Source organism: Lutra lutra, chromosome 10 (genome assembly GCF_902655055.1).
Source record: "Lutra lutra chromosome 10, mLutLut1.2, whole genome shotgun sequence".
NCBI lineage: Eukaryota > Metazoa > Chordata > Mammalia > Carnivora > Mustelidae > Lutra > Lutra lutra.
Window position 1 is genome coordinate 46,700,931 of NC_062287.1, and position 24,924 is coordinate 46,725,854.

Sequence of the window (24,924 nt, forward strand, 5' to 3'; positions counted from 1 at the left end):
CTTATTCTTCAAGCAATGCTTTCAGAAGGTGATCGTCTCCATTCCCATTCTACAGAGAAGGAAAAAATGAGGCAAAGGGAGTTAGTGTAATTGCCCCCAGATCATACCATCAAGAAGTTGCTCAGTCCCCAACACATATAATCAGGAGGTTGCCAAACCAAACTCAAGCCCAGGTTTTCTGACTGTAAACCTCCTGTTCTTTTCCCTACACCACAGGCCCATAAGCACTGTGTGTGTATGTGTTTGGGGCTGGGTTTTTTTTTTTTTTTTTTTGGTGGGATCCAGTGGAAACTGTCTTTCTCCTATTCACCCTAAGGTACTTGTTTTTAGGAGTTAATGACTAAACTGTGAACATCTAGCTGACCCACCATGTAGATATGTAGACCAGGGTCCTGCTCTTAATGCCCAGTGTGTTGTGTTAAAGCATGGAATTTTGTTTTGTGAAATCTGCTGGATTGCCATTTGTTTTATCATTCTATTAGGATTCCACAAGCACAGATTGACATTTAAAAGCTGTTAACTCTGTTAATTCCAGAGGGCACAGCTAATGAAATGTCCCAAAAGTTGAGCACTTGCCAAAGCCACCGTGTCTTATAGGACAGCTCTTGATTAATCATGATGAGAGTATTTCCTCTATCTAAATGAAATCTGCAATTTGGGAAGGAGATTAAAGATCCTGCAGGGGATGAAGGAGAAAATGCTGTGAAAATTCTAGAAACTAGGAAATAAAGATAGGTCTACTCAATATTCATGAAGTCAGATTGGTGGATGCAAATAGATCGCAATCTCTTATTTGCTAATGACTTGGCTTGTAGCACTTCTGTATCAGTTTTACACAGTTTCCTGCTCAACTTTAAAGAGAATGACTGCAGTTTGCACTAATTTCCTTTTAAAAAAATTAGCATACCCAATATGATTTTATGCCATCTTTGATGAATTTTTAATTTCCTCTTGAAGGATTTCTAAGGTAGGTGTTCAGAAATGCATACATGACCAAAGATAGGATAAAGAGTACATAATAGGTAAGCATCTATAAGATTTCAATGAGTGACTCGAGAGGAAAAAAAAAAAAAAAAGATGTCAATGAGTGAACCTATTTTCAACATATTCTAAAAAGGCAGTTTAAAGAGAAGGATTGCAAATGCTGGCTTGGGTTTAAGTTTGCTGCCATGAGAGAGAAGTTAAATTTATTTTGTACAGCTATTTTATAAGGAAATGCTATATGTTTTTAACTGTCACCCAATTTATTAGAAATTCTTACCTCATATGCAGCTCAAATCCTCACCTCCTACTGTTGAGCAGAATTCAAGAGAAAATGAGTAGAAGTGCAACTGCTTACTTCATTTCATCATATAGCAAATGCAGCAAACACATATTTGAAGGAGGAGGTTGTAGCAAACGCCAGGGTATTTCATGTATCCCCCAAAACCCTGACACAGTGCCTGTACAGTTCCTCAAGAAATGCTTTTGAACTCTGTTAAATCTGTTTAACAGATCCTATCTCAAAATAGACTACTTTTTTATTTAATTTGTTTTTTCTGTTTCTCTTTTTTAGGCCAGCCCTGCTCCTATAATTGTCAACACAGATACTTTGGACACGATTCCTTATGTAAGTAACATTTTTATAAGATTTTCTTTACAAATTATGTTAGAACTTAATCAGCTAAATATAAAATTCAGTACATACTCAGTTTTATCCAATCCAGATAATCTGAACTGTATAGGAAGAGTTTTTTGAGTTTTGTTTTGATATCTGTTAAATCTCAGCTTAGTCATGCAAATAGTTACCTCTTTCATTCACTGTTTTCTAAAGCACAAGGACACATCATGAGAAAAGGAAAAAAAGAAGTCGATTATATTCAAATAATGTTAGTTTCCTAGGTGTTTTCCTGAAAAAATAATGAATTGCTTATAGAAGAGATGGATAAACTTTTTTGGGTCTCTTAGTAAAGGGATACTCAAATCAATTTCTATGGCAGGGCTGAGAACATAAGTAAGCTATCAGTAAATATTTAATGGATTTTGCTGGGCTTCTAACGAGAGTTGTAACAAATTTTGGTGAGAGGTGGTCTATCTATACATAATGAGACCTGTGGTTTTATGAAAGCCTGAAGCATGAGATAGGTGTGAAGATCAAGCAGGGCAGTAAAGTTTGGGATTCTGTACCTGAAATACACCACTATAAGGGCCAAACTTCTTGACAACAAAGTCTGGCAGGGGCAGGAGAGATTGGGGGGTGGCAACAGCCCACAATGTGGGTAAGTGGTTGACATCATGGAGGCCCAACAAGGCTTTCTGAGCCGCCCTGGCTAATGGATAGAGAATAGTGATTGGGGAAGATGCGACAGACACAGATGCATGCAGAGAGAGAATTTGAAGCAAGGAGAAGGACTGCAGGGATAACGGATGAGAACAGATTCCTAGTCTTTGATTAAATGAATAAAACTAGTGAAGCAATTGAAAGAGTACCTGGCGCAAAGGAAATGCTTGGTAAGCATCAGCTATTCTGAATCTCAGACCCCCACTCAACCTCAAATGCCTACACAGAGCAAGTAACACAGAAATACATGGGGCAGGGGGCGTGGGGACGGTAGGAAATAGAGAGCACGTGGCCTTCCAAAGGGGTCAGCTGCCACTTGGCTCCAGTGGGTGGTACCAAAGGGGAAATGAGGACCAAGTGCTGCCAGGTCATCCCATTTTTCCAGAGAAGTTATAAATTTGAATTTTTATGTAAAATTTTTGGAATTTTTAAATACAGGCAGCTGATTTTCTGAAGTTCATACACAGTGTGCCAAAGTGTGTCCAGTCCCGAGGCTGCCCTTTGGGAGGTATCTGCCTCAAAGGAACTGGAGATCCTGAGCAGGTCCTCCAAGCCAGGACTCACCCCCAGGGGAGCAGAATGCTAGAACTGGAGTACAAGGTTGGGACTTGATTACAGGAACAAGTGACTAAAACTGGGACACAGGGTCAGGACAGGAATAACAGCAAGCTTGACTTGATGCTGACTCACCTGAGCTACTGAGCTTCTTAAATCTTTCTGAACAAGAGTCATTTAGGGTCAGACAAGAAATGGGTTAAAAGCTCACTGGTAGGAATCAGCGGCCCCAGCTGAGGAAAGAAAAGGACTCAGATGGCAGCAAAGCAATACGTTAAAGACACATAGAATCCACTATTCTATCTCTTACTCTCCCTATCTTCCTTCATTTATCAAACATTTATACTGGGATTATGGTACATCTGACACTAAGCGCTTGACAAATATTAACTTGATCCTTAAAACAACCCTATGAGATAGGTTCTATTACTTTCTCTATATTATAGGTAAGAAAACTGAGTCATAAAGCGATTAAGTAACTTTTTCAAGTTTGCATTAGTGGCAGAGCCAAGAATGAACCTGGGTAGCCTGGTTAAAGAGTTTCAGGTCTTACTTAACTCCTGTCATGTAGTTGCTTCTGTTTCCTTCTCCCCTCCCTTATTTCCTGCCTCTCAATGTGGGAAAAAAGCATGCTTTCTCCTCTGCCATTGGTGGCTTTGGGTGGAAGACAACTTGTCACAGAGGCTCCAATACCTTTGGGGTACGGAACCATGTATATTAAGGAATTCTGTATTTATACTCTTCTTCGTTTTTTGCTATATCCATTGGCAAAAGCAGATGAACAGTGCTTTAAAGTAGGCATTAAACACAGAGACTTGATTTTGTAAGTAGGACTGCTTTCTTGTGGTAGATCTGTATTATTTTGAAGCCTTTTATTAGGATTCTCATGCCTTAACTGCCAGATGCCCTCATGTACAAATAATTTATCAGTAGAATCTAAGGATTTTGGGTAGACATGCTTGATTGATAACCCAACTAATCGGCTAGTAAAATCAGCCACATATAACAAATTAATCAAATTGCTTTCTATTCCCTAAATATAGACTTTGTACATGACTTCTTCATGGCCTTTTTCAAAGGCCTTTTATTTTTTAATCATTTTTTAATTGTGGTACGTTAGTCACCATAAAATACATCATTAGTTTTTGATGCAGTGTTCCAAGATTCATTGTTTATGCACCACACCCAGTGCTCAATGCAATACGTGCCCTCCTTCATACCCACCACAGGCTCACCCATCCTACCGTGCCCCTCCCCTTTAAAACCCTCAGTTTGTTTCTCAGAGTCCACGATCTCTCATGGTTCGTCTCCCCCTCCGATTTTTCCCCCAGTTCAATTTTCCTTTCCTTCTCCTAATGTTCTCCATGTTATTCCTTATTTTTTAATCTTTAATATTTTTGTACTTAATGCAAAACCTCTTTGAGCTTCCTTAAGAGTAGGATCTTTAGAGAGGTTTGCTGAGTAGCTCAGTATGGTGAAAATGTCCCAAAGTGTCCCCTGGCAATGTATTCTTCAGCAACTCATTTAATTTTTCCAGATCCAAATTAATCTTTAAGACAGGAATTACAACACCTACCTCAGAAGTGGGTGTGGGGATGAAATGAAATTATGTGTGCAAAATCATGCTTTGTTAACTTGTGGTTCATAGGTGTGTGTTTATAATTTTATTTAAAGAATAAAAACTTATTAGGTAACACATGCTAGATCCTGAGAGAATGGTAAATATGACTGTCTTTCCCCATATGTGAGTACATCATTTATTAAAAATGGCAAACTTAGTACATAGCCATTAATGTAGATATACTTTGGGTCTTGGCATGGGTCCAACTCTCCTCTTTGCTCCTGACTCACTGGGTAACCTTGAACAAATCACTGTTCCGTTTGCAGGCTATTTTCTCATTCCCCAGTGTTCTATACTTTGTTTTCCTCTTTTCTTTCTCATGTTCTAGTTGTTCACATAATTTCAGATCTATTTAATGAAAAAACGATCTCAGAGCTCCCCAGAGCATTTCAGTCATGTTGCATAAGAACATTTCCTTTTTTTAACAATATTACCTAAATGACAAATTTTAACATATATTACCATCTTTCTTACAAATAATTTCATTGCAAGTAAACATATTAATTTTGCCAATTAGCAAGTTTGATTTTAGAAATACATTGTCCTCATGGAAACAATTCCTTGGCATGTATGCAAACAGCATATGAATAGAGGAAATCTGTGGTCAAAGGACATTTTTAATAAAGGCACAAAAAATATTTAAAGAGATATCTGCCCTTTTTTTAGGACAGTAAGTTAAGGGTTATTAGAGCTTCTAAAGTGTCTGCCATTAACAAAGAAGGGGTCAGTGAGGTTCTTATGTAAAAATGCTTCAAATAAACTCATTCCTGCATGTTGTCATGATATTGTAAGGTTGAATAGGACCTTACTTGCGGTACAGTCCCCCCTCTCTTGCAAAGCTGGAACCCCTACATGAAGATTAAAATCATTCAAGGAAAAGCAAAGAAAGAAAAAGCAAATTGCTATTTCAACACTGTAGTTTACATTTTTCCCTCCATCTTTTTATTATTCCCTATTATATGTTAAATATTATCTTATGATAGATGCTGAAAATACTTGTTCTTAGAGAGTTCTGGGGGATCGGAGCCTGCATATGATCTGTATGTCTACATCCCTGAAGACTGACTTAGTAAAAAGGTAGCATGACGCCCTCTCAGTACTCTGCAGCCAATAGACACGGAGGCCTCCTCTCCTGACATACTTTGCCCCTCAGTAGACCTGTCAGACTCCTATACTGAACAGCATCCAAACCAACCCCAGTCTTTCTACTTTAGAAAAATAAAATTGAGCAGAGAGATTCTAGGATCCTTTTCTCTTCATTCTTCTCCGGACATCATTTCATAGTGGTTATATTTTGACTTGTTTTCTGGAAATATGCTGTGGGAAGTGGTATACTCAAGAACCATGAGTTTTAAATCTTGTTAAGGAACTTGGGATCCAATGAATGCAAACCTCTCATTTTACAGATACAGATATTCAAGCCCAACCAGTAAATGGTAGAGCTTGGTCTATCATTTACTTTTACTCCACGTAAGAGTCAGTTTTTGGTGGGCAGCCAATAACCACATAATCAGTGGCTCATAACAATAAGTATTTATTCTCCCGGAAGTATCTGCTGGTTGGCTGGGCCAGCTGCTTTAGGTTGCCGGTTACCAGGTTAGCTAGGGCATCTCTGCTTCACATGTTTCATTCAGGGGCCCAGAGGGGGGACAGTACTACCCAAAGGATATTCTTTTCATTGTGACGGCCAAAGCACAAGAGGACAAGCCCAGGGCACAAACACAGTTAAAAGCTATGTTCACATCACATCTACCAACACCCCACTGGGCAAAGCAAGTCATATTGCCAAACTCAAAGTAGAAGAAAGAGTGACTATTTGCTAAATGAAAAACAAAGTTACTATACCAAAGTCTTAAATAAAAGGGCTAAGAATTTATGTATGTCCTTTGTAAGGAAAGCAGGTACAAAAGAACGAATCTTATGCTTTAAAAATATTAGTAGGTCAATGATAATAAACAATTGAAGTGTCAAAGGGACCTGGTTCAACTGATATGGGAAGTGAGTGTCTAGATTATTAAGGATGTTTAAGGGAAACTATTGAGATATAAAAGAAAACTCTAGCAAGTACTGACAATATAATGACCTTACTTTTCTTTGAGACACTTTGTTGTCTGAAACTTTGCTTCCAGAAGTAGACATAATAATGGAGACAGGGGATTTGTTCCAGAAATTCCAGGACTGAGGCTTGGAAAATCTCCCAAGAAAGTAAGGGAGTAAGAGAAGTAGAGGAGAGAAGAAAGAGGAATTAGGTTATGAAAACAAAAACAAAAACAAACAAACAAAAAAACATGAAAAGGTTCTTAACAGTATCACCCACTGTATTTGACTTCCAAGATCATTTAAATAAAAGTTATTTGAAAACAGTCATAATATCCTTAAAGTATTATCAGGGAGGTTTTTGTTTTTGTTTTTTTTTTTAAAGATTTGTTATTTATTTGACAGAGAGAGAGAGAGAGAGAGAGAGAGAGCGCAAGCAGGGGCAGGAGCAGAGGGAGAGGGAGAAGCAGGCTCCCCACTGAACAGGAGCCCAATGCATGGCCTGAGGCCAGGATCCTGGGACCATGACCCGAACTGAAGGCAGACGCGCTGAACCAACTGAGCCACCCACACACTCCTATCAGGGAGATTTTTGTAGAGAACTTTGAAAGTGAAAGTTCATTGGCTGTAGACATGACTTCACTTCTGGGACAGAGGACCAGAATGTGGTCTTGAGGGAAAAAAACAGCCCAAGAGAGTTACAGCGTAGTAAAGAGTGTTGAGAAGAGTGGGGGATAAGAGAAAATAATGGATGATGTGGGTTCAGGGACATAGAGAAACAATCAAATTAGCAATGAGTTTCATTCCAGAGCCAAAGAATGGGCTTGAAACTAAGAGGTGTTGTTAAGCAAGGTTTAAATGGCATTTCTGATTGATTCCAGCAGCAGGAAGCTGGGGGTAAGAGCTCTCTGAGGAGGAAGTTGCTGTATTGCAGAAGTGGGATGACCAAGCACTTGGTCACAGAGCTGGGCAGTTAGACATTAATTCCTCTGAGTCACTTTGTACAATAACAGGCCCTTGTGATTCAGGCTACTATTCACTCTTAATTGGATAGTTCTCCAGAATTACCCATGAAGAGAGAGGAAGCAGAATTATGTTTGTTTCTTTGAACCATTTAATAGTGATTAATAAGGTTTAGATATTTTAGAAGACTTTGCTGATTTTAATTTAACTTTATCTTTCAGCAAACAAGTTTATTTCTTTGTTGTGTTTCTTGTGTTTTTTTCCCCCCATGAACACTGGTAAAATTATATTGTTGATGTTTTTATCTGTTGGGAATATAGTATTATCCAAAACTTAAAAATCCTTACCAACCAGAAAACAGCTTAATTTTGGCTTAAACTGTGCCCGTGAGACAGTAAGACTTTAGGCAACAGAGGTAAAGCTATCAATATTTATTCTAGAGTCAACCCTAGCCAGTCTAAATCCATTCCTTAGCTGCCACAATCAGCAGATCCCCTGCACTTCCACCTGTTGCTCTGCTCTGTAAAGGTAGAGATGGCACATGATAGCACTTTTCAAATATTCGTGTGCATCAGAATGACCTGAGATCTTCAAATGCAGATTCTGATTCAGTCGGCCTGGGACAGGGCCCGAAAGTCCTCATTTCTCATTAGCCTCCAGGTGAGGCTGATGTTCAATTGTACACCACACTTTGAGTAACAAGATTGTACAAGGAGAGAAGCTAGGATTTGGATTCGGAGTGACTGGGTTCTGAGCCCATCTCTGACAGTTAGAAGTTGGGTGGGTTTTGGTTAAGTCAAATTATCTACCTAAACCTGTTTTATCATTTGTAAATGGGAAAAAATAATATTTGCTCTGCAGGAGTTGTTATGACTACTCTTTCTAGTATGTAGAAGGTGGGCTTAATAAATGTTCATCACGAGAGTGAGGGCGATGGTGTGCCTTTGATAAAATGGAGCATTCCTTGGTTCGAGCTGGGACTACTGAGTCCAAAATGCAGATGTTGTATCTTGTTCAAAGTTAGATCACATAGGGGTTATGCTGATCCATTGGCCTACCTACATCTAGATCATTGCTCCTTGAAATGGACTTTTTAACTAGCAACAATTGTTATTACCTGGGACCTTGTGAATTCTATGTTCACAGTATCTCCCTTTGGAGACCTACTAAATCACAGTCTGTATGTTTAACAAGAACACTAGTGATTTGTATGCATATTAAAGTTTGAGAAGTATTGATCAATATGACCGAAACTTCTTTTTTGGCTTGGATCTTCTGTTTGTTCTTTCACTACACCTTTTGGCTTACCCTTGGGGCAGCTGTCCCTTTCACTCACCACCTTAAACATATGCATATTTGTATGAAAAAGGATCAATCCAATACAGTTCAACAAATTGACACAATTACCAACTACCTTGTCCTTGCTTCTAAACCTGTATTCTCCAAGACAGTAGCTACAAGTCTCATGTAATTATTGAAATTTAATTAAAAGAATATAAAATGAAAAAATTCAGTTTCTCAGTTGTACTAGCTACATTTTAGTGTTCAGTAGCCAACATGGCTAGTGGATAATGTATTCAGCAGTGCAAGTATAGGATCCATCATTCCAGAGAGTTCTAAGGGACAAAACTGTTCTAGATAATAAATAATTAAAAATAAATAGAACTGGGGGAAGAAGCTAGGGTTTATCAAGGGACCACTATGTTCTACAAATGTTTTATATGTATTACCTAATTAATCATCAAAATTATCCTCTCAGCTTTTGTGAGTTGCTTTCATTTCCTCCTTTTTAGAGTAAAGTATTTTCAGATTCTCTAAGCAGTTATAACTCTCCTAGGGAGTTGTGTGCTATGTTCATACGAAAGACATGGAGGTGAATGCCAGCAATTACTGAAAGCCTTCTTAACAGTTCAGCAGTTCAAAACAAAACAAAACCAACCCCCCCCCCAAAAAAAAAAACAGTTCAGTGATTCATCATTTTCTTTTTGTGAAATTATAAAACTCCTATCCAGACTTACACGGATCTTTTAAAATCACAAGATAAATAGAAAACCTGACCTATTTGCCCATTCACAAACCTACTTTCATTTTTCTTCCCTGGGGTGGAGACCTTAGAGAAGCCTTAGAGAAGGCTGTTTGCTGGCCTTTTGCTGGCTACTCTTTGGGTACCTCCTCAACCATTGGGAGACCTCTACACAGGCTGGGTGGGGAAGGTGGTGACGAGAAAATATAGCAGTTTCCCGGGTGGAGTATGTGACTGATGGGTGAGAGTCACCACACAGGCCCTTCTTTCTTTTTGGGCAAAAGAGCCACTTTTGGTCCAAGGAGCTCAAACTGGCAGAGCAGGTCTAAGAACAAGGGAAAAATAATTCTGAGAAATATTTAATATAATTTCTCATTATAGAACTGCTACTCGAGATGTGGTCTGTGAACTGGTAGCATCCGTTCTTCCCAGGCAGGTTATTAGAATTGAAGAATTTCCCGCTCTACCCCAGATCAATAGAATCAGAATCTCAGGGGATGGCCAAGGAACCTATGTTTTTATAAGCATCCCAGGTAAATCTTATGCACACCGAAGTTTCAGAGATGTAGTGGGGATCCCAGGAAGCTTCTGGATCCTGGACTGAAGTGGCGGTAAAGGGTGGGATAAGAAATACTATATAGAAGAAAGACAAAATAAAACTATAGGTATTCACAAAAGTACAATGGTAATACATTTAATGTTAACCTGAACCAGCATTTAATCTTGGTGCTGGTGGTGGTGTTAAATCACTTAGGATGCTCTTTAAAAACATTGACTTTCACAGTCTAATAGAGTCTAGTGGACAATCCTTAGTTCTGGTAATGCTATTAAAACCCCCTTGCCATTCTCTGCCTGACTCATTCCTATACATCTTAAGGGATTCAGCTTAAATAATGCTTCTTCTGGGAAGCTGAGGTTAGGTGTGGTGCTTCTAATGTGTGTTTCCACTTCAGACTCATCCCTTTGGAAAAAGTTGTCACACTGCACTGTAACTGTTTGATGCCCAGTATTTCTTTCTAGAGTCTAAACTTCATAAGCATGAGAAAACTTGTTCCATTTTTATTACTGTCTTACCTCTATAATCAGACACATTTTTTGCTAGGTTGGTTGGAGGCTGAATGAATAAATGAATGAGACGTGAAGAAAATGCTTTAAAAGAATATGGTATAAGGAACCATCCCACTTGAGGAAGTCAAACCTGGCTCTTAAAGATTGAGTAAGATGTTTTCAGGCTGGGTGTGGAAAAGGCATTCCAAGAAGGAACTGTATGTACAAAGGTCAGAGGCCTGGAAACTCATATATAGTGATTTCCGTGAGGCTGAAACACAGAGCAGGCAAAGAGTATGAGGTTGGGAAGGCAGGGTTCAGTCTGACTGTGAAGGCCTTGTTTGCTTGATAAGGGATTTGGACTTCATCCTGTAGGCATAGCCGGTACTATCATCTTCTCGTATTTTTAGAAATTTATTGACTTTTTTTTACCATTATACCTCTAGGACCTTGGTTATGCCTGCCTCTGTAGCAGGTACCCTGAAATATATGTTGAATAAATAAAGCCAAGAAACAATATTGATCACCTAATGCCACAGACCCCAGCCTTTCTTGAGTCTTTCCTATACTTTATCTCCCTGCCTTTGTTCACTCTGTTAATCAGTCCAGAATATCTTTTCCTCCACACACATTTTTTTAAAAAGATTTTATTTATTTATTTAACAGAGAGAGAGAGAGAGATCACAAGTAGGCAGAGAGGCAGGAAGAGAGAGAGGGGGAAGCAGGCTTCCCGCCGAGCAGAGAGCCCAATGTGGGGCTCCAACCCAGGATCCTGAGATCATGACCTGTGCCGAAGGCAGAGGCTTAACCCACTGAGCCACCCAGGCGCCCCATCCACACACATTTTTTAAGATCTCATTGAACTGCTACCTCCAGCAGGAAGCCCTCATTATTTCCTCTACACAAAGTTTATGTCTTCTTCCTCTTTGATTCCATAGTATTTAACTTACAGGGGATTGCCTGCATTAGTGAAAAGAGGATGGATTTTGGGTTTGTTGTTTTTGTTTTTTAAGATTTTATTGATTGATTGATTGATTTGAGAGAGAGAGAGAGAGCACAAGCACGGGGAGGGATACAGAGAGGGGAAGAAGCAGGCTCTCCACTGAGCAGGGAGCCCCACACAGGACTCGATCCCAGGACCCTGGGAACATGATCTGAGCTAAAGGCAGATCCTTAACAGACTGAGTCACCTAGGCACCCCTGACTCTGTTTTGTTTTTTTGTTTGTTTGTTTTTTGTTGTTGTTGTTGTTTTTATTCTACTATATAGTAACTGAGTAACCTTGGAAAATTAACTTCTTTGGCCCTCTTCCCTCATCTGTAAGTAGAGAGAATAGTAACTCTCTTGCATGATGCATTAATTTAGTATATATGTTCAGTTATATATAACAGAGAGCAAAATAACAGTGCTGTTGCAAGATAGAAATATATTTCACATATAACAGCCTGTAAGTCAATGGTCCAGAACTGAAGTATCTGTTCTGCTCCACAAGTTCTTAAAGAGACGGGACCCAAAACCTTTATCTTCTTGCTCTACCACCCTTGGACATGGCCCTCGGGTGTATAGTCGCCATGATGACACGTCAAGGAGCTGGTTAAAAGAAGTACAGAGTGATGAGCATTGTTTCTCCATTTAAAACATGATTTCCCTTTATATCTCAAGAATTAGAACTTAGGCACAAAGCCGCACTTAGCTGCAGTGATAGATGGTTACATGTAATATCTATTGCTTGCAGTTCTACTACAGAGAACTAACCAAATGAAATAAAAACACTAATTCAAAAAGATATGTGCACCCCTATTTATTACAGCATTATTTACAATAGCCAAGATGTGGAAGCAACCTAAGTCTCCACTGATAGATAAATGGGTAAAGATGTGGCGTGCGTGCACACACACACACACACACATGCACACACACACTGGAATATTACTCAGCCATAAAAAATAATGAATCTTTCCATTTGTAGCAACATGAATGGACTTAGAGGATATTATGATAAGCGAAATAAGAGAGAGAAAGACAAATACCTTATGATTTCACTTATATTTGGAATCTAAAAAAAAACAACCACTAAAAAAACAAAAACAGTCTCACAAAAAGAACAAACTGGTGGTTATCAGAGGGAAGGTGGGGGAAGGAATGGGTAAAATACATGATGGGGGTTAGAGTACAAACTTCATTATAAAATAAGTCATGGAGGTGAAAAATACAGCATAGGGAATCTAGTCAATAATACTATAATAACATTGTGTAGTAACAGATGGTAACTATGCTTATCATGATGAGTACTGAGTAATGTATAGAATAGTCAAATCATTGTGTTGTACACCTAAAACTAATATAGCATTGCATGTGAACTGTACCCCAATAATAAATACTTTTTTTTAAAAAGCCTTACAAAAGCAAAAGATAATCCCTGTGCTATCTTGTCTTAAAACTATGTGTAGATCATAGAAATCCAATTATTTGCCACGCTTTGTAGTTCCTTTCCTGCAGAGACTAAATTCTCATGGATCATTCTAACCTTTTTTCTTACCTAATGCCAAATACTGTAGTACTCTAGTGAGTTGGAAAGCCCATTAAATTTGTTAGTATTTTTGCTGTAAAAAAATATTTTTTCTTTCTCAAATATTTTGAAAGAAAATGCAGGCAGCGTATATGATAATGGTTAGTTGGGTGAGATCAAATAGAAGAAGGAGAAAAGAAGAGTGATCATTTAGTAAAAACCAAAATCAATAATGGAAATGGAGTAGAATAATAAAGAGTAATGCCTTGAAATATATTATCTTGCCTCAATTTTAAGTGTATTACTGAAATGAACCTAAGAAACCCTATTTTGGGGCACCTGGATGGCTCAGTGGGTTAAGCCTCTGCCTTAACCCATTCAGGTCATGATCTCTGTGTCCTGGGATCGAGCTCCGCATGGGGCTTTCTGGTTGCAGGGAACCTGCTTCCCCCCATCTCTCTGCCTGCTGCTCTGCCTACATGTGATCCCTTTCTCTGTCAAATAAATAAATAAAATCTTTAAAGAAAAAAAAACCTATTTCAAACTTTTTATTAAGAAAAAAAAGCAGAGGGGCGCCTGGGTGGCTCAGTGGTTAAGCCGCTGCCTTCGGCTCGGGTCATGATCTCAGGGTCCTGGGATCGAGTCCCGCATCAGGCTCTCTGCTCAGCGGGGAGCCTGCTTCCCTCTCTCTCTCTCTCTCTGCCTGCCTCTCTGTCTGCTTGTGATCTCTCTCTGTCAAATAAATAAATAAAATCTTTAAAAAAAAAAAAAGAAAAAAAAGCAGAAATACTAAAACATCATTTTCCTAGGGCATGAGGAATGTTATGTGATGCTTAGAGTACTTTGTAATCTTCCCTCTCCCTTGTTAAATTTTGTTGAGCTTTTATTTATTTTTTATTTTTTTTAAAGATTTTATTTATTTATTTGACAGAGAGAGAGATCACAAGTAGGCAGAGAGGCAGGCAGAGAGAGAGAGGAGGAAGCAGGCTCCCCGCTGAGCAGAGAGCCTGATGTGGGGCTCAATCCCAGGACTCTGAGATCATGACCTGAGCTGAAGGCAGCGGCTTAATCCACTGAGCCACCCAGGCGCCCTTTGTTGAGCTTTTAAATGCACTTTTCTACACTGATATTTTTTAGTTACCAATTCTTGGGAGTTAACTATAGCTACCTATTCTCTGGGCAACTGGACAGACACCTTGTCTCTATGACTATTCTATTATAAGTCCTTCCTTTGGTGCCAACACATCACTATTTGAAGTCACTGAAAGCCTCTCTCCATTGCTGTTCATCCTTTTTTAGTTCATTTTCAGGATGCAGGCTCTTTACAAACTAAAAAAACAAAATAAAACAAAAGCTGTCTTTCTCTTAGTGCCTAATTATCTTTTTGAGGAGTCTGTGATATTGGCTGTAGAAATTGGTTGTATCATCTGGTGGGCATAAATTTATATTCTTCTTGGTCTACCTATGAGTCCTGTGACACTGGGCAAATGACCTGAATGTTCTATGGCTCAGTTTCCTCACATATAAAATGGCATAACATCAGCTACCTCATGGGTTCGTGCATTAAGTGAATTATTGAATATGAAGCACTTAATATAGAACCTACCAACATAGCAATCAATTTTATCTCTGATCTCTGATTTTTTTTGTAGAAGAAATCAGTCTTAAATAATCACATTTTGAGGAAAAAAAAATTCCTGATGATTTTGTTTTCAAAAGACCCAAGTGATTCAGTCTCCCTTGTCTGTAACAACAGGGTCTAAGACAAAGAGATGTTGTCCCTAATCAATTCATACTGGGAGCTCTCTACCATGTGGCTTTCAGTGGTTGGCTCCCCCTAGTATCTTCTCTTTTCTAAGTGTATCATATCTTGGCCCTAAAATATTCTCCTTCAATTGTCACTTATAAGCTCCAGGTTTGTTTGAATATTTGAATAACAAAATGAACCTTCATGAACTTTTCCTTTAGTGAAAAAGCATAGTTGCTGCTTCACAAAGAGCTTTAATAGCAATATATTTTGACTATCCTGATTTCAACCGAGTGCTCTAAATGATCTTGCGCCCAGAGGTGTATTATTTTGAAAATTCAGGAGTATAAAACTCAGAGAATGGCGGGCTAATGAGATGTCATAGGAAGGAAAAATAGTCATGAAATAACAAAGCCAGATAGGTCAGCCAGCATGCTGACAGCAAACAATAGACATTCATAATCAGTATCTCTTTAAAGATAATCTCGGGAAATTTTTTTTTTTTTTCGCACATTACTAATAGTTTTCCTGATACCCTGAAGCAGTAATTCTCCACCTTAGCTGTTCATTTCCTTTCTTGGTGTGCTTTAAAAACATTGACACCTGGACTCCAGGAACACAGATCCTTTCTTAATAGGCCTGACAATAGTCTGGGCATACACATCGGGGTGTTTAAAACCTCCCCAGGTGATTCTTTTGTGCAGACAAGTTTGAGCTATAAAATGGAGAGAGTTTGATCTATTTGAACTGAAATTATAAAAGTAGACACCAACACTTGCATGCTAATTATTTTTTGGGGGGGAAGAACAGTAACCGTCATGTGGACTCTGTCATAAATCATCAAGAATATTAAAGCATGTAATGTTTCTAATGCATTGTGAGTCTGAAAAGACCTTGCCATGAGAGTGTTTGGTTTAGTGGGCTCATTATAGGTAATAAACTGAGCTTGCCCCCTGTTAACTTGGAAATAGACATAGTGACTGTTTAACAAATCTGTCTATGCAAGGCTCATGCCCCCAGGTACAGACATGATCGAGTTAATGAAATGCCCCTCCAAGGGTAGTTCTGCTGACACATGTCACCATTTATGAGCTGTAATTGGGTTAATTAAAAAAAAAAAGAGGCATGGTCTGTGCTTGATCAGTTTGCCTGTGGGTCCCCAACAAAACCGGGAAAAGAAATTTGCCGGCCAGACCAATGCTAAAAGCTGATCTGGCGTTGACCTTTACGTAGGTCGTTGTAGTAACCTAAGGCTCAATGTAATTAGAAACAATCAAGTATCTGGCTCCGTTTGGGTCCTTCAGAAGCTTTCCCTGACAACCCATCTCACTGAGCTTCCCATTTTCTGAATGCCTATTGCTCCTGCCTTACATCCACAGTCAAAAGTATATTTAATGACAGTTTATTTGATGGCAATTTGGTTTAATAAATGTCTGCTTTCATGATGAGATGATCTGGCTTCTTTGTTGACATGGCCAAGAGCATAGGCTTTGTTTCCCATAAAAGTGGCTCTTGGATCAATATCAGCACTGCCATTTCACTACGTAAACTTGATATTACTTAAACTCAGGAGCTTTAATTTCTTATTTGGTAAAATGGGGAAAACTGGAAATATCTCATACTACTGATAAGAGCGTGATGGGAGTAATTTCATACATGGTTTAGGAAATGGTAAGAATAACAATAGTTAATAATTGTTGCATTGTATGCTAGGTACTATTAACAATTCCTTACATATGTTAGTTTATGCGGTCCTCACAATAACCCTGAGCAATGTATTGTTATCTCCATTTCACAGGTGAGGAATCTTAGGCAAAAAAGAAATCTTTAACTTGTCCAAGGTTACACAGCATGTGGTGAGGGACATTTAGTAAGAACAGCGTTATGCTACCCTGCCTCTCAGTAGTTGTAATAAAATTTAATTTGCTGAGTTACTCAAGAGACTGAAGAAGACACTCAAAGGAAACTAAGGTCAAACACAGGACTGTTACACACCTCATTAACAAAAGGTCAAAGAGCTACAGAAAGAGGGAAGTTGTTGCAGAATGTGGTAAACGGGAAAATTACAAGTATACAAAACATGTTGTTAAAGTTAAAACTCACGCTGGGAAGAGATCTTAGAAGTAGCATTAGTGATGTCATTGTGTGTAATAAATAATAAGTAGGAATCGAGAATGAATGCTTTAGGACAGATTGGATGAAAGTGAGGAACAACATGCTTCCATGTGTGTTTTCCTTTTAATTCTCAAAATATCCGTGGAACAAGCAGTCTTTTTTATAGCTAAGAAAACTGAAAGATGCTTTGAGGTCATGAAATTCACGAAGAGCGTGTCATTAGTAAGTGTCAAACTGGACCCAAGTCAGGTCTTCTGACCCCTCCCAACTAACCAGCTGTGTCATTTTGTGACAGGTTTTTATGGGCACTGCTGGAGCTCAGCTTCCTTGTCATCTGTTACTGAGGGACCTCTCATGTGATGGCTTTGGTTCCTTCAATCCTGTTTTTAGTTTTTATTTTTATGTGTGATCTCTGAGTTCTATACTGGTATTAGGTATTGTGATTCACTCATAAAACAAAAGGTTTTGAGTGGCCACTGTGTGTCAGGCACACTTTAGTTTAATTAATGGGAACAAAATAAAATTTCCACTCTCATAGAGCTTATAGTCTGGTCAAAGTACACAATTAAAAAAGAGGAAACTATAATAAGAGCTCTGAAGAAAACACAGCCAAGTGCTGTGACAGGACTGGTGGGTGTGGGGGGTGGGGCAGTGGCTTCTTTAGAAAGAGGATTTAGAGAAGGCTTCTTGGAGGAAGTGATATTTAATTTGCAAAAGAACACGAGAAAGAGCCAGACATGCAAAAATCTTTCAGTGTTGTTGGTTTTGTTTTGTTTTTTTAATTTTTCTGTTTTCCCCCTTCTTATTTCACAAAGCTTGACTTCCATCTGCGTTTTTTAAAGATTTTTATTTTTATTTATTTGACAGAGAGATCACAAGTAGGCAGAGAGGCAGGCAGAGAGAGAGGAGGAAGCAGGCTCCCTGCCGAGCAGAGAGCCCGATGCGGGGCTCGATCCCAGGACCCTGAGATCATGACCTGAGCCGAAGGCAGCGGCTTAACCCACTGAGCCACCCAGGCGCCCCTCCATCTGCGTTTTTTAAATTCATCTTCCTTCCTCCTTCATTCTGTGTCTTGGTGAATAACATCACCATTAACTCAACTGTCCAAGCTATCTCATTTCTTCTAGTCATCCTGACTTCCTCTGCTTCACATCCCTGCCTTTATGGGGTTATGAATTCTTACATAATATGTTTGCCAAGTATCTCTTATCTCTGTCCCATGTTCTCATGGTCAAGGCCCTTAGGCCTGGCCTCTTCACTCTCCAGGACTCCTGCCACTGCCTCTGAACCTGTTTCTTTGTTTCTTGCTTTTCCTTCTTTGAGTTCACATAGCTCTCTGAGTTATTTCTAAAAATCAGTTATTGTCCTGTCATTTAACTACCTAAATTGTTAATGGCCCTGAAGTTGCCACACAAAATCTAAACTGCATAGTGGGATACTGCAGGCTTTTTACTGGTGCCTGTCATCCTTTGTCCCCTGTCCCCTCCCCATTGCTTTTCTGCAGTACACCCTGTGTTCTCACCACACAGAACATCTCCTAGGTTCCTGAACATCCTGTATTCTGGGTGATTTTTATGCACATGTTTGTTTTTCTTTGGTTCCCCCTCTCCTTTTGATCTCCTTCCTTTCCTTCAGTAGCTGCTTTGAATGCCACATCCTTCCTGAGGCCCTTCCATATTTTTATACTTGTCACACTGAGAAATAGGGCAAGTGGTATACAAATCCCAAGATAAGAACAGCAAAATCAGGGGAAAAATCATTTTCTTTCACATAAATTGAGTTGAAAGTGAGGCATGGTGCTCTGTAGCTTAAGATATCTAAAGTCAGGGGCACCTGGGTGGCTCATTGGGTTAAGCCTCTGCCTTCGGCTCAGGTCATGATCTCAGGGTCCTGGGATTGAGCCCCACATCGGGCTCTCTGCTCAGCGGGGACCCTGCTTCCCCCTCTTTCTCCTTGCCTGCCTCTCTGCCTGCTTGTGACCTCTGTCTGTCAAATAAATAAATAAAATCTTAAAAAAAAAAAAAAAGACATCTGAAGTCATTCTGCTTAATTCTTCTAGCATTTTAACACCAGGATTCCTGTTTCTCAATCACTTCATGGTTCTACTGAGACTAGCTCCAATCATTTTATCACATTTCCAGCAGCAGGAAGTGACATGAAGTAGAGTATTTTGCCTATTTTTAAGGAAACTTCCAGAAATTACACACAAGAATCACCTCCTTCGTTGATCAAAAATGGTCATGTGGCTACAGCTCACTGAGGGAGGGAGAGTGATTCATTTTTCCCAGGGTAACAATATCTAAGGAGAAGAGGAGAGTAGATATTCACAGGCAGGTAATGGTCTCTGCTCTAGTCACTCTCTGAAGAGCATTATTAGTATTCAGTATGATTTTAGGTTTTTTTTTGTTGTTTTTTTAAAGATTTTATTTATTTATTTGACAGTCAGAGATCACAAGTAGACAGAGAGGCAGGCAGAGAGAGAGAGGGAAGCAGGCCTCTTGCTGAGCAGAGAGCCCGATGCAGGACTCGATCCCAGGACCCTGAGATCATGACCTGAGCCAAAGGCAGCGGCTTAACCCACTGAGCCACCCAGGAGCCCCTGATTTTAGTTTTTTAATCTTTGGAGTTCTCATCCTTCCAACCTGACTCACGTGCTATGGAATAGAAAACACCTATGTTGCCTTCTAGGATCTGGACATTATCTTTGTCTCTACCATGTATTTCTAGGACCATTCATCTCCTCATTACCCTTTCTATTGAAGGTTTCTGATATATCTGACTATTGTACACTTTTGGGAAACTGCATGAATTTTTTCTTTAATTGCAGTGATCAGGCTCCTTGCTCAGCTTGGAGCTTCTCCCTCTTCCTGCCACTCCCCCTGCTTGTATGCACTCTCGCTTTCTCTCTCTCTGACAAATAAATAAGTAAAATCTTTAACAAAAACATATTTATTTCTTATTTTGCTGTATTCCTCATAAAAAAATAGATGAAGAAATTTCTTGCTATATCATGACAAGTTCATGCTTCTGAGTATAGCTACCACCAAGAGAATTGTTAATTGGCTGCTTTTTTAAGTTCAATGACTTGAAAAATTATAACATGCCAAGCTTTGGATGTGGATGGAGATTAATGTGATTGTTGACATTAATGGCTTAAAATAAATTATGGTGGTGAATTAAACTCAATTAAAATTTGTAGGATGTTCATCTCTGTTGACTGGCTAAATGTTTATAATGAGAAACCTTTAGTTATTCATAAAAAATTATATTGGGTGCTCACTCAGTACTGGGTAACATATAAAATGTTTTATATGCATTAATTAATTTAGTCCTCATGTCAACCATTTTAGTTTGATACTGATATTATCTTCACTTACAGATTTAAAAAAAAAAAACAAAAGAAACAAAAAACCTCACAGAAAAAGAGGTTTATTTAAGTGGCCACAGTCATGTAGCTTCTAAGAGAAAGAGACAGCACTGAAACCCAAGCAGCGTCTGTGCCTCTACCCTCTACCCTTGCTACTCAAAAGGGTAGATCTCAGACTGGCAGAATCAGCATCACTGGGCAGCTTGATAAAAATGCAGACTCTCGGGGCGCCTGGGTGGCTCAGTGGTTAAGCCGCTGCCTTTGGCTCAGGTCATGATCTCAGGGTCCTGGGATCGAGCCCCGCATTGGGCTCTCTGCTCTGCAGGGAGCCTGCTTCCTCCCCTCTTTCTGCCTGCCTCTCTGCCTGCTTGTGATCTCTCTCTCTCTGTCAAATAAATAAATACAGTCTTTAAAAAAAAAAAAATGCAGACTCTCAAGCCCATCCCAGACCTACTGAATGTGAACCTGCATTTTAACAAGATCCCCTGATGATTCAAATACATATCAAAATTGGAGAAGCACTGCCTTAAGCCACTATTCTGTAGTGCCTTATAGGATCTTACAATGGGGGTTACTTGCATTTTTTTAAATTTAATTTAATTTAATTTTTATTTAGAATGAACTTTCTTTTTTTATTTTTTATTTAAATTCAATTAACCAACATATAGTACATCATTAGTTTTTGATGAAGTGTTCAATGATTCATTAGTTGCATATAACACCCAGTGCTCATCACATCACGTGCCCTCCTTAATGCCCACCACCCAATAACCCTTTCAGCTCACATACACAGTGGAGTATTACTCAGCCATCAGAAAGGATAAATAGCTATCATTTGCACTGAGATGAATGGAACTGGAGGGTCAATCAGAGAAAAATGACTATTATATGGTTTTACTTATGCGTAGAGTATAAGGAATAGCACAGAGGACCCTAGTGGAAGGGAGGGAAAACAGAACGGAAAGAAATCAGAGAGGGAGGAAAACCATGAGAGACTCTTAACTCTGGGTAACAAACTGAAATGGTTACTTTCAAATGCTAAATGTATATTTAGTTCCTTTTGTCACTGGGCCAGACACTTGTATCTTCCGATAGCCTCAGCAAAGTAAGATGTGAAACGGTCCATCCCACATAAGTGTTCCCTCAGAGAATATACACCTTACATTTCTTATGTTCTATATCACAGTACTACATCCAATCTGGGAATGTGGCTACTTGTCGAGGTCGAATTAAAATATTAGTCAGAAATGTTGGCACCACTGACTTTCATTTCCATGAACCACTTGGGTCATGTAGATTAAGAGAAATGTGGTATCATCTCATCATTAAAAGTGGCTATACTCTGATATTGAAAAAAAAAAAATTGGAACCAGGAGGTTAGATGTCAAAGCAGAAAGAACATTTTAAATCCTCCATTGATTTTCTTTCTCTGTGTTTTGCTCTTTCTTATTGCAGGGATACCTGCCAGCATCATTTTCTTCTTTCTCTGGTTTATAACTTTTCCATTAAAAAGTAATTTGAAAGACAGTATAGCCAGAGAATTTTATCTCTACCTTTCTTATAGCACTTTATCATTTTGTCTCACAGTTATTTGAGTGCATACCAGGGTATAATTACATTCCCCAGCATCTAAAGAATGTATGTGATAAACCAGGAATGGTGCCAAGTGGTTTGTGTTTCCTCAGAGAACTCATTTGATCCTCACTGCAACTTTGTAATGGAGATGTGATTATGATCCTCGTTGAACACATGAGGAAACCAAGACCCAGAAAGTTTAGAAATAAACCCAAGTCACATAGCTTGTAAACACTGAAACGGGAGTTGAACCCAGGCAGTGTGACTCTAGAGCCCACCTTCTTTACCAATGTCCTACAGCAGCCAGCCATGACTTCATTACAAGTAGTGGGAAGAAAATAGGCACAAATAGTAGTAGAGTTTATTTCTTTTCTTCTTTTTTGCTAGACCCTGAAAGCAGGTGTTACCTTACTTGTGTTTCTGAATTAAATTTTTAGTCTCACAAAATTAACTTTTTAAATGGTAGATATTTCACACACACACACACACACCCTTTCTTTTATGTATCATATTGCATCAGAATGTATAACATTGAATTAGAATTGCATGGGCATTGAGTTTGAAGATCAGTTGGCCAAAACTCTTAAGAACTATTTGGGATTCTTTTCCCCCTGAATTTGCTGGCATGAACCACATGTAAATTAGTGATTCATGGCTGAGAGTAAAACTCTGATTAAAGTCTGGCTCCCTATAGGTAGTAACTAGCAATTGAACTCTTGCCAAGAAGCACCAATAAGTACCAATGAGGGTCAAGATGAATGTGTCAAGGGCTAATGTGCCAAAACAATTAGTCTCTAAATCTCATTGAATCATAGTACATCTATGAGTGGTGCAATTAAAACAAGCATGACTGGATTGGACTTAAAAAGCAATAGAAGAATTCTGGAAAATGTTCCCAAAGAGTCAAGATCAATGCAGGCTGGAGGTGGGGTAAGGAGGTGATAGTCAACCAGAGGCATTAGAGGAGTAAGAAAGTGTATCATATCTATGAGGGAACCAGAAAACAAGTCAGATCCTTAGAGAAAACCTCTTATGAAATGATTCGTCATTTTGCTTTTATTTAAAATGAACACAAGATTTTACAATCTTCCCATATAGTACCATAGATCCTAGATTTTGAGTCTGGATTTTATGTGTAAGAAGATACAATTTCCTCATTCGATATATATATATTTTTAGATATCTAAATATATCACTGCTACCTGACAAAAGTTAGCTGTAGTATAAGAGATGGATTCTGCCCTCAAGCAGTGGATAGCTTAATAGAAGACTAAACTATTGTAAAGCAATAACTACAACTTATTATATGTCCTGTGACAAAAACAGATGAGGGCTCAGTGGGGACACAAACACAGGAAGGTTCAATTCTCTGTGCAGTTTTCCTTGACCGGCACGACCTTAGACCCACTGCCTGGCTTCCTATATGTCTACACCCACTCTACATTTCTCTCCCTCAGCCTCCTTCTTTCCCGCCACACAGAACTTATTTTGCCAATCACGTGATGATCTTTCCTGACCTGTATGGTTTCACACTCATTGCTCTCTGAGTCTGGAATGTCTTTTTTCCTTTTATCTCTATCCGACAAAATTTGACTCATCTTTAAAATGAGATCTTCTGGGGCGCCTGGGTGGCTCAGTGGGTCAAGCCGCTGCCTTCGGCTCAGGTCATGATCTCAGAGTCCTGGGATCCAGCCCCGCATAGGGCTCTCTGCTCAGCAGGGAGCCTGCTTCCTCCTCTCTCTCTGCCTGCCTCTCTGCCTGCTTGTGATCTCTCTGTCAAATAAATAAATAAAAATCTTTAAAAAAAATAAAAATAAAAATAAAATGAGATCTTCTGAAATGCCACCTCCTTTGTGAAGCCTGTGTTCTAGTAAACTTTGAACTTAACTCTGTAGTAGCAGGTTATCACATCACATGTGGTTATGCATCTGGAACTCCTTGGAGGGAAGTTTGTTTTTTTATCTGTCTCAAGATTTATCAGAGTGTCTGACGTGTACTGGGCTTGCAGTAAGTGTTTTGTTTTCTTTTTTCTCATTTGTTTTTGATGCATAAAATTTTTTAAGTCCTTCTCAAACCTACTTCCCTTTCTGGCCCATGAGGTGGCTGTCGGTTTACACATATTATGATATATGTGCCATTGGAAGTAGTATTTCTAATTGATCCTAAATTGACCTATTGAGGGGTTTAAAAGTCCTATTTCACTATGAAGTTTCTGTTTGATCTTCCTTCAGAATATTAAGGATTATTAGGACATTCCTATTCCTAAATTAGAATGAAGGGTATGAGGCTAGTTCTATGTGTGTGAATTAACCTTCTTAAACTTAGACCTGATTTCAAGGAGTGCCTTTTGAAACTAGCCGAGTGCGCAGAAACACTCAGACATGCCAGCAGACAGCTCTGAAAAGCTACATTTAGAGAACTTGTAATCTGCTATTCCAAACAATTCAAAATCAGGAAGTAAAAATTAGACATATACTATCCTAGTAATTAAGTGACCTAATAATCACAGAAATATTTCTTTTAGGGGCTAAAAACATGTCACTATCCTAGTGAGAAGGTTGGATAGAAGGCTATCAAAATTTTAAATAAAAATTAAATAATAAACTGAGAATATCTTTGAAGTCTACATATTTGTTTAATAAGTATATTTTAGGGCACCTCCTCTATGTAAGAGAGTATGATTAATGCTATGGAAAGCCTAAAGAGGAAATGCATAGAAACGTAATCCTCCAAGGAATATATAATGGGGGCAAGGACAAGATAGGGAAGAATATGAACATCAGTGTCCCATCACTGTGTGTATGTTCCTTCACAGTGACACACAGCCGACAGCAAGGAGGCCCATTAAAGGAGAGGCTTATTTGTGAATCCTATTCTAGTAGAATGTGATCAATAGTAGAATATCCTGCATAAGAACAGGTAGGTCTGTCAGGACAATTGGAAGACCTGAAACAAGGCCTTCCTTTGTTGGAAAAAATTGTCATCTCTAGATCCCCAGAGCAGGAGTAAAAACAGGAGAAAATGAAACCAATTTCTCCAAACCCTG

General features: G+C 38.9%; 1 protein-coding gene across 10 annotated transcripts in view; it reads left to right on the forward strand.

The window, feature by feature from the left end:
* DLG2 (discs large MAGUK scaffold protein 2) overlaps positions 1 to 24,924 on the forward strand; it is a 2,065,329-nt gene that overhangs the window by 1,344,802 nt on the left and 695,603 nt on the right. For all 10 annotated transcript variants that reach the window (XM_047691101.1, XM_047691090.1, XM_047691092.1 and 7 more), the window contains one exon: positions 1,556 to 1,609. In XM_047691101.1, coding sequence (XP_047547057.1) covers positions 1,556 to 1,609 — 54 coding nt within the window. The remainder of the gene's footprint in view (positions 1 to 1,555; positions 1,610 to 24,924) is intronic.